The sequence below is a fragment of the Lotus japonicus genome, chromosome 6, assembly GCF_012489685.1.
Source record: "Lotus japonicus ecotype B-129 chromosome 6, LjGifu_v1.2".
NCBI lineage: Eukaryota > Viridiplantae > Streptophyta > Magnoliopsida > Fabales > Fabaceae > Lotus > Lotus japonicus.
In genome coordinates, this window is record NC_080046.1 from 47223532 (window position 1) to 47233033 (window position 9502).

Genomic DNA, 9502 nt, shown 5'->3' on the forward strand with positions numbered 1-9502 from the left:
TTGAGGTGTCAAGATCATTATTGATTATGCACAACTTAGAGCTGCATTGATAACTAATTGAAACCTAAATTGTTCAACGAGTTAGGAACTCCATCAACCATACACCCAAGGAACTCTAACCACCTATACCAAGCCATTATTCTAAAACATCTTCCCCCACATGCTTTCATAAAGCACATAAATGTACAAAAAAATGTAAAGAAAGAAAAGAAAATATATTAACTTGAGGGAAGGAAAGTTCAAGGCTCGGCTTGTGACATCAAATAGAATCACTTCCTGCCCAACCTAATTAAATGCTGCTGATGCTTTGCTTCTGCTGCCTTATCAGCAGCTTCCCTTTTCAGTGCCCTCTTTGCCCGTCTCCCTGTGGTGGCAGCACTTTTTGCAGCCTCTTTCTTCTTTGGCTGGCGGGATGAACTTGCTCCCGAACTTGCTCCTGAATTATCAGTGTTTGATCTATGGACTGGCCGAGCTTCTTGACGCCCAGCTCTTACATAACCATTGTCTCCCCATCTACGGTTGCCAATGCGGAAACTTGACGAGCCACCATAGTAAGCATCATCTAGATCTTCGTCATCCTCCTCATAATGATAATAATAATCTTCAAGTTCATCTAATAAAGTATCTTCATGAACCACCACATGGTCCTCGACAGTTAAAGGTTTGAACCATTTGGCCCGAAGGAGTAGGCAAACACTTTCCTCAAACATGTAATCCTCAATGCTGTCACAGTATAAAAGGTCAAGAATTATGAACACGAAGTTAGACAAAAATAAACTACCAAAATTTAAAACAAGATAGCTAATATCTCAATATCCAGAACACAATTTCACTTTTGATTATCCCTCTTCTACGTCCTTTAATTATCCCTCACAACGAAAGACTCTCATGCTAAAGAGGAAGGGCACTTAGACCCAAATTACTGGCTACCTAATTGCCAACAAATTCAGCTTCAGTTGACTAGTAAAAATGAAGATATAGTTGCTGGTAGAACCATAACGGCATCAACTGATTGATGTAGCTGACTGATCTACACAAAAATAGCATCACTCTTTCCACTCTCAATTCAACAGAAGCAGCATAAACTATAAATCAGAAGTCACAAATAAAAACCACAGCGAAAAGTGCAGTTATTACCTGCCATCAAGTGAGCGATGGACATTGAGGAACTCAAATGGATTTTTGCACTGAGGGCACGTAACTTTATTGTTGTATGTGGCCCAGCGAAGGATGCACGTTACACTACACAAAATTAAGTATAATCATGTCAATTCAAAGAAGTTATATGCAAACATCTCAGAAAATAATCTCTAAACCTCAAAATCTGAACAGTCACTTGAATGAAAGGAAATGTAGCAAAAAAAAAACAATGTAGTTCAAGCAAACTCAACAAATATACATCAGAACATCACTTAAATAAGAAAATATGACACCAATTTTATCAGACGCCCTAAAAGGGACATTAACAAGTGGTAATTACATACCAAGATCCTCCAAATTAAGGGCTGAAAGAGTCTAATAAATGAGTGATGTGTTTGAGTGCAATAAACAGTTGGCAAAAATATTTTCTCCTAAAGCAATAGGCACATTTTATTTCTCAGTATATAAAGTTTAAGGTGAGAGGAGGTTTCCTTGGTCATGAATAGAAGGATGATTAGGTGAATGAACCTACATTGGCAAACAATGACTACAACTGCCAAAAGTCTACTGCACTAACCATCAATTAGCCAAAAGATAATTATACATTTAAGACAGAAAAGTAATAATGCATATCATTTAAAGCTCCTCTTTTAGGTTGATATGTGCAGCAACTTCCCTAACACCGGAAGTAGGGTTATAACTTATAAGCATTAAAAAATAACAAAAATACATCCACTACAAAACATTAGCGATCTATTCAGATTTTGGACCAAATGGGTTTCACTCCCACTGATGCAGAACCAATACAAATCAGATCAACTTGATGCAGAGCTGAATTCAAGCTCATTCACTAGTTAAAAGAAATATAACATAAAATCTCAATTTGCAAACAATCCTAGATTCCTCCACCACGGTAGTTTGACATCTTCCATAATTTCACTTTCAATATGTAGTTCAGTAATTGTACCATCACCTATAAACTAACTTGGATAACTTCAATGGACATGATATGATGTAAATTATGAACAATGAAAATTTTCTTTCATTCCTACAAAAAGATCAAGCAAGACTTTATTAACTACATGCTAAACCAGATGACACTCATAAATATGATGGTGTTCGTAAGTATGCTATCAATACCAAATACATGCTAGGTAAAACCTATATAGATTTCCATGTCATTAGACAACTGTTAGGTGTAAGCCTATAAAGCTAACAACAATCATATGAAAGCTAAACCTAGTAGGTCGATATTTATATGTCTTCAGCTAACAGCTTGTTCTTATAGAAAAATTAGTCCAGAGTCCAGACATAATGTCATAACCTCTATGACAAAGAGGTCATAACTCATAAGTTCAATCCAAGTCATGTCCAGGCTTCAAGCTCAATCCAAAGTGCTCTCGCATCTTGCTATCTCAAAGACCTTATGATGAAAAACAATTTACATACTAACTGAAATTACATTACGCATGATTGCATCAGTCATGATAGATCTCCTATCGAACAGTGTTATCAAATAGCGGTTATAGCGGCGCGACGCCGCTATTGCCCGCTATAGCGCGCTATTCCCGCTATTTGCCACCAAATAGCGGCCGAAATAGAGGATTTTTGGCTCACCGCGATGGTCCGCGATCGCGATTTGGTAACACTGCTATCGATCTTGTGGAAATCCATAATGCCCAACCCAATTACATACTAACTGAACTAATATAAAGTTTTTTCTTACTAGTGAGACAAACTAATAACAAACTCACAAATTGATGTTACACACAAATCCAAGTTGCATACAGAAAGGCACTAAAGCCATGTGTTTTTTTATCATTGACTTTAAAATATTCTCAAATCTCAAACATAAGTTATAGAAAAAAGTCTAAACATAGGCAACATTTCAAGCGCCAACATAAAAGAGAAACATACTCCATCTCCAATCAAATGAACCAGTCCTCATTCATCAGGATAACTAAACATATAACATACTAAGCAACATTTACAGCAGTGTTGGTCTTTATTTAGTTTGACAGAATAAAAGACACCACCGTTTAAAAGGTGGCACTAATCCATGTTCCCTAAGCGCAACAATTGGTATTGAAAATCCCAATTAATCCAAAACTAATAGCAATTTGAAAGTAAACATATCATAAGCAAGCAAGCATGTTTTCCATAAACTTAATTAGTTAAATATAAAAAGTACAATAGAGGTGGTTTAGACTTTAGACAAACCAGTAAGCATGCTCGCAACCTTTAACAAGAGCAGTCTCCTGCAGCACTATCTTATCCAAGCAAATAGCACATATTCCCCCATGGTTTCCAAATCCCCCTTTGTGAGTCTCTTCATCACTCCCCTTTTCAACCTGAGCATCACCATGGAATCAGCAATAAGGCCATCAATTCTCAAATTCCATTCACAACACAAAACAACCCCAAAAATCGAGCATCAACAAAATTCAGTAATTGACAAAAATAAACAAGACCCAGAAAACAATTTTGAAACTTTGATAAGAAAACCCAATTGGGTATCCCCAAAAAAAATGGGAAACCTAAATGTTAGTTACATGATAAAAACAAAGCACGCGATTAACGAGGAGGAAGAAATATGCATACCGATTAACTAGAAGGAAGGGAAAAAAATACCAGATGATCTTCGATGGAAAGATCATGAAAATCGTGGGTGAGGACGACCTGCTCCTCGTCTTGGATCTGCACGAGTGATGAAGTCATAGTGACAGATCGAGAAGGTAGATAGATGTTGCAGAACTAGAGGTGTCTGTGTGTGTGTGGAGAAGTATAAGAAAAGCAGGGGAGATAAAAGAGGAGGAAAGAGGGAGAGAATATGGGAGAGATGCTGAAGAATGATTCTGAGATGCCGCAGAGGGCACAAAGAGGAAGAAGGGAACAGTGGAATGAGAATGATAATCCCTATTCTATTCAAACAAGGACCAAAATGTAAGCACGACACGTTTTTATATAGTTTTGGTTTTTTTATTTTCAAACATTCTACAATCACAAATTTTATGTTTTAATGTTATTATTTAGGATTAAAAACTATAACCGTCCCTAAACTTTGAGCGAGTTTTGAAAACCGTCTCTCGCCGGAAAATTATCTGAAAACCATCCTCAGACTTTTAAAAAAAAATTTTGATCCGTCCCTCCGACAGCCTCAGGTCCGGCAATCACTGACTTGGCCGTCCACGTCAATTAATGAGACCCGACGTGGAATTTTTTTATATAATCGTCCATGTACTTTGAGCGAGTTTTGAAAACCGTCCCTCGCCGGAAAATTATCTGAAAACCATCCTCGGACGAAGAACACCGAGGTTGCGACGAAGAACTGGGAAGGAAGCTTGTGAGGTTTTTTCTCAATCCTTCTCATTTAACCGTTGAAAATTAGGGTTTTTGTTGTTGAGAGGGTGTTGAATACGAATTGCGAGCAGCATGTGTTGTTGTTGGTTTTGCGAGTTGTGTGTTGTTGTTGTTGGTTTCTATTTTGGAATTGAATCGGATTGTTTCTACCTTGTTTCTATTTTAGGGTTTCGTTTGTTCGAACTGACAGTGTGCGATTTGGGTTTAGTGATGCTTGAAACTTGAAATTTGCTTGAAATTATGCATGCTTGTTCATCACCATGTGTTGCTTGTTCATGACCTGTGTTGCTATGCATTTTGTAGGATGAGTTGAAATTATTTTCAATAGTCTGAGGATGGTTTTCAGATAATTTTTCGGCGAGGGACGGTTTTCAAAACTCGCTCAAAGTGCAGGGACGATTATATGTTTTAACCCAATTGACGTGGACAGCCACGTAAGGAGCTGGCCGGACCTGAGGCGGCCGGAGGGATGGGTTGAAATTATTTTCAATATTCTGAGAATGGTTTTCAGATAATTTTCCGGCGAAGGACGGTTTTCAAAACTCGGTCAAAGTACAGGGACGATTATAGATTTTAACCCTATTATTTATTGGAGGTGCCCACTAGGGTGGGCAAGTTTCAAACTGGTCCACCGGTGGACCAAGGGTTATTCTGGACTTTTCCCCTTCCTGTTCTTCTCTCCAACTTTCTCCTCCCTCCGTGCATCCAGACCGTTCCCTAATCTCTCACCCTCTTCACTCTCCTTCATCTCCTCTCTCCACACCTAACACCACCACCGGCCCTGTACCCACATCCAGAAACATAGCCAGAAACCCATGAAATTCATCACTTCACCTTCTTCTTTTTTATCATCATTATCAAGGACCCATGAAGGTAAGATCTGCAAGCACACCAAACCAAAACCCTTAACAAAAAAATTCAAACAAGAAAGCAAAAATCACTCACATTCCGAAGCAGATGTGATAGTAGAGGAGAAGATTATGAAGCACGCACCTAAGAAAGCAAGCAAGGTTTATAGATCAGGAACTCAAGAGAAGCGATTTTGGTTGTTAACAGAGAAATGCAAAACGAAGAAGGAAGTGAAGCAAAAGCCAACCCCACAAGTTTGAATCAAGTTTTACATCACAGACACACCGACCCAAATACAGAAACAATCTAAAGACAAAAACTTTGCATCAAGGAGGTTGAAAAAAAAGACATGCAGAAGATGCAAGTAGAGGTTGAATGTCACTGAAAGACTTGTAGACACCAACAACATCTCCCTTTTTTACAACGAAGAAAGCATCCTTTTCCTCAACCCCATCCCTACCGCAAGCCACAACTCAAATCGACCCACACCCCAAGACCTGATTTTCAGAGACGGAGACCAGAAATGGTTATGGTGGAGAAGAGGGGGAGATAGAGAGATCGAAACACTGGATATGGAGGATGGGTGAGGAAACAGAGAGGTGCAGAGCTTCACCTCTCTGGATATTTGTTGCATCTCCGATCTGGGTTTTGATGAGGTGGGGGAGAGGTTCTGAAACTGTGAATCGCCAGAGGGGCGACGGCGGTGAAGGTCAAGAGGTGGCGGCGGCCCGCCGCTGGTCAGGTGGAGCACTGGATTGGGAAGATGAGGATGATTATAAATTTACATTTTTATCCTTTTTATCATCACTTAATCTTAACCGTCCAATAAAAGAATATTCCAAGATTCTCAGATCCAACAGCATATAATGATGGTCCACCGGTGGACCAGGTTGAAACTTGCCCACCCTAGTGGGCACCTTTATTAGATATTATTTTGTTGTTTATTAAATTTTAATATTTGTTTGCCGACGGATATGAGACGAGAAAATTTTGAAGAAAATAATATAATGGAAAAAAGAATCATGAAAATGAGAAAGAAAGGAAATTTTGGTCATAGGAAGAAAAAGGAAACTTGGGATACACGTGAAGGATAGGAAAGAAAAGATCATGCAAATTCCACACAAAATCAGGTCAACTAATCAAACATTGGAACTTTTCTTACTTGAATGGATAATATTGAGCAAGTGTTTGGTTCCACCGTTTTTAGTCCGTGCAGTCCATGAAAAAATATCATTTTAAAATAATTATTTTTTATTATAGATTAAAATATATTTTTAAAGGAGTAATTTTTAATTACATATATAATTATAAAATATTATAAGTTTAAAATTAATCTTAATTTTTTGAAAGAATTTAATCTTTATTTAGAATCTATTAAAAAGAGTTAAAATATTAAAAATTTATTGTTATCATGGATGTATAATATAAGGATCATAAAAAATAAAGGAAAAAATAAGGATTTTTTTTTGAATGGCAAATTAAAAAATAAGGATTAAAAGGTAAAAAAGTAGAAAAAAATTAATTGAAAATGATAAATAGTATATATTGAATTAAAAATATAATTTTGTATGATTATAATTTAAATAAAAAATTGAACTTAATTATATTCTAAAAAAATAAATGACTAAAAGAGAATTTAAATTATATTAAAAATTATAATTATAATTATGATTAAATCAAAAATAGAAAATGTTTAAATTTGAATTTCATATGAAAATCTAACCATTCAAATTTTCAAAATTATTTGAATTTAAATAATTAATTTGAATTATGAGAATCACACTCTCATAGGTAGATTCTAAATGAAGATTAAATTCTTTCAAAAAAATTAATTGAATTTGAATTTAACTTTTAAATATAATATATTTCTGAATTTTTAATGGTTCTAGAATATCTTGGATATGGTTGTAACATGCTATAATAAGTTTAAATGAGAACATACTAAAACTTCGCATGCGTATAAAAAAAAATCTAAAACTTCTTACATACCTCATATTCATAGCTACATATATAATGATATGTGTATTCACCCCATTAATAATTGTGTAGAATAAATACCCATCTATCTATCTACTACATCTTATTCTTCAGTTACTATTCATAAGAAACCTCCAATCAGCTTCCGCCACCTGGCTTTCTTTCCCTTAGTTCTGATTATTTTTTTTATTTTTTTCCCGTAGAATATGGAATACAAAGTCTTCCCCACATAACCCGTCAATCCGTCATCAATCCCCAATCCCCAACTCAAATCAACCCTGCTTTCAATCGCGTGTTGCATCTCCCTCTCTACCCACTCCGCCGCACCAGTTGTCATCCTCTTTTTCATTGATTACTCTTTCACAGCTTTCCTTTCTCCACATCCATCTGAACCCTAGATGTGTTTCCGTGTTTAAATTGCTCTTTCCACCGACTTCTCACCAATCTATCAACATCGTCTTTTCCGATTGATCTGATGTCGCCATTGTTTTCGTCGCCGGTTGTTGTTCAATCGTCATTCCCTCTCATCAGTAGTCATACTTTTTGGGTTGAATGCATCTTCGAAGGTTGATTTTGCTATTAAGAGAGCGAGGTTTGTAATCATGTACTGTCAGCCATTGTTTAATTAATAGCTTCAGAGCAGATAAATTTGAAATTGGTTGTTCAACATGCATTCTTCTATGACGGAAAGACTATCATTTTAGTTGAGGAATTTGTTAATCTCAAGGAAAAACTAATGTGGGAAGGGAGCAAAGTTGCAATGCTAAGTATGGAGCTGAAACTATAATGATGCATACATGATTTCTTGGTAACCTGAAATGGCTATGGGCTATGTGCTTGGAAAACCAATCATGAGGCACGAAGGTTGTGCTAATTTGAAACAAAGGCTAAAGGACTTAATTTTCCTATTTGCATGAGGGGGATTTGAATAAAGGGGGCCTCATTTGTGTGTTCTATAATATGTTAGTAAATCTTTCTCTATTAATTATATTCTCTTTCACCTATATTTAAAAGATTTGGTAGTATCATTTTCATTTTTATCTTATTTCAGGAAGAAGTGACTTTGAATTTGCTAGAGACAAGCAGCGGTGGGCAGTGGTTATTGTCATGAAAGAAAAGCAAAGGGATGCTACTAAGGTAACTTGAACTTGCCACTGCTTTCAAGTGTAGTTGGTTGTTGTATTTCTTATTGGCTTGGGATGTGCTGATTTTGTTGTTTCTTTCATTGGCAGATTTTACGGAAATACTGAGGCGCAAGCAGTGGTGCTTACATTGACTTGACTTATGGTCTTCAAAGAGGCGCAAGATCTTATGGATTTTAATGTGAGACTTTCAAACTCTGAAATAATGGATTTTATTACCTATTAGAACTTGTCGTTACTCTTATACTATGCCTTTGATTATCCATGTATGAACCTGCCATTACTCCCTTATTCAATTAGGACACTTTGAAAGAGTGATATAATGTCTTTCATTAGCCATGGTTCCACCTAATGTGACTATTCAAATTAGGACAGTTTGAAACAGTGACCCACTATCAGCTGAGCAGGATAATCTCCCTTTCAAATGCAATAATTAAAGATTTTAAATTAGTACACTTTAGTGGTGAGTTATTATGAATTCAAATCAGTTACAGAATTAAAGAACACATGATTTACATAGAATTTAAGCCAATAAATAAGTAAAGTGAACAATTAAATACAAACAATATAATTAAATTCGATAAAACTTGACAATTAAAGTGATTTAAGCCAATATATGTAAGATTGATATTGGTGAGATGGATTAGATAACCCATATTAAAACCAGGTGTGACTGTTCGAAAACTTTGTCTGCCATTATTCCCTTATTTAAATAAGGAGAATTTGAAAGAGTCATTTTATGAATTTGATAAGCCATTGTTGCTCCTTACGTGACAGTTGCATTACGCCTTTTATTATGCATATATGATCCTATAGCCCCTCTTATTATGCATATGCGTGCTCATGTATTTCTTAACAAGAAGTCTTCCTTGACAAGGATTGATGGCTATCACCAAAAAAAATAGAAATATGATAAAGCAAAGAAAAGAACATATAAAGCTGTTATTTTTTTTTGAAGTTAAAAAAAATGCTGTTATTTGATATATATGCTTCTAGACTAATATTGTTCCAATGGAATCAATGAAACCAATAGA

At 35.9% G+C, this 9502-nt stretch overlaps 1 protein-coding gene across 1 annotated transcript; it reads right to left on the reverse strand.

Moving 5' to 3' along the window:
- LOC130723219 (uncharacterized) lies at positions 1-4075 on the reverse strand. Its single transcript, XM_057574188.1, has 4 exons — positions 3772-4075; positions 3361-3491; positions 1138-1242; positions 1-723 (listed from the first exon to the last, which is right to left on the reverse strand). Exons 1-4 carry the CDS (start codon positions 3856-3858, stop codon positions 270-272), a joined length of 777 nt encoding a protein of 258 aa, XP_057430171.1. The 5' UTR covers positions 3859-4075; the 3' UTR covers positions 1-269.
- Between the last annotated feature and the right edge of the window lie 5427 nt (positions 4076-9502).

Excerpts from the sequence above, each read along its gene's own strand:
- LOC130723219 (XM_057574188.1), bottom strand. The coding sequence starts at position 3,858 with ATGACTTCATCACTCGTGCAGATCCAAGACGAGGAGCAGGTCGTCCTC. Across the intron at positions 3,492-3,771 it reads TTTCCATCGAAGATCATCTG|GTTGAAAAGGGGAGTGATGA; the intron begins GTATTTTTTTCC and ends GGTGATGCTCAG. Across the intron at positions 724-1,137 it reads CATCGCTCACTTGATGGCAG|CATTGAGGATTACATGTTTG; the intron begins GTAATAACTGCA and ends ATACTGTGACAG.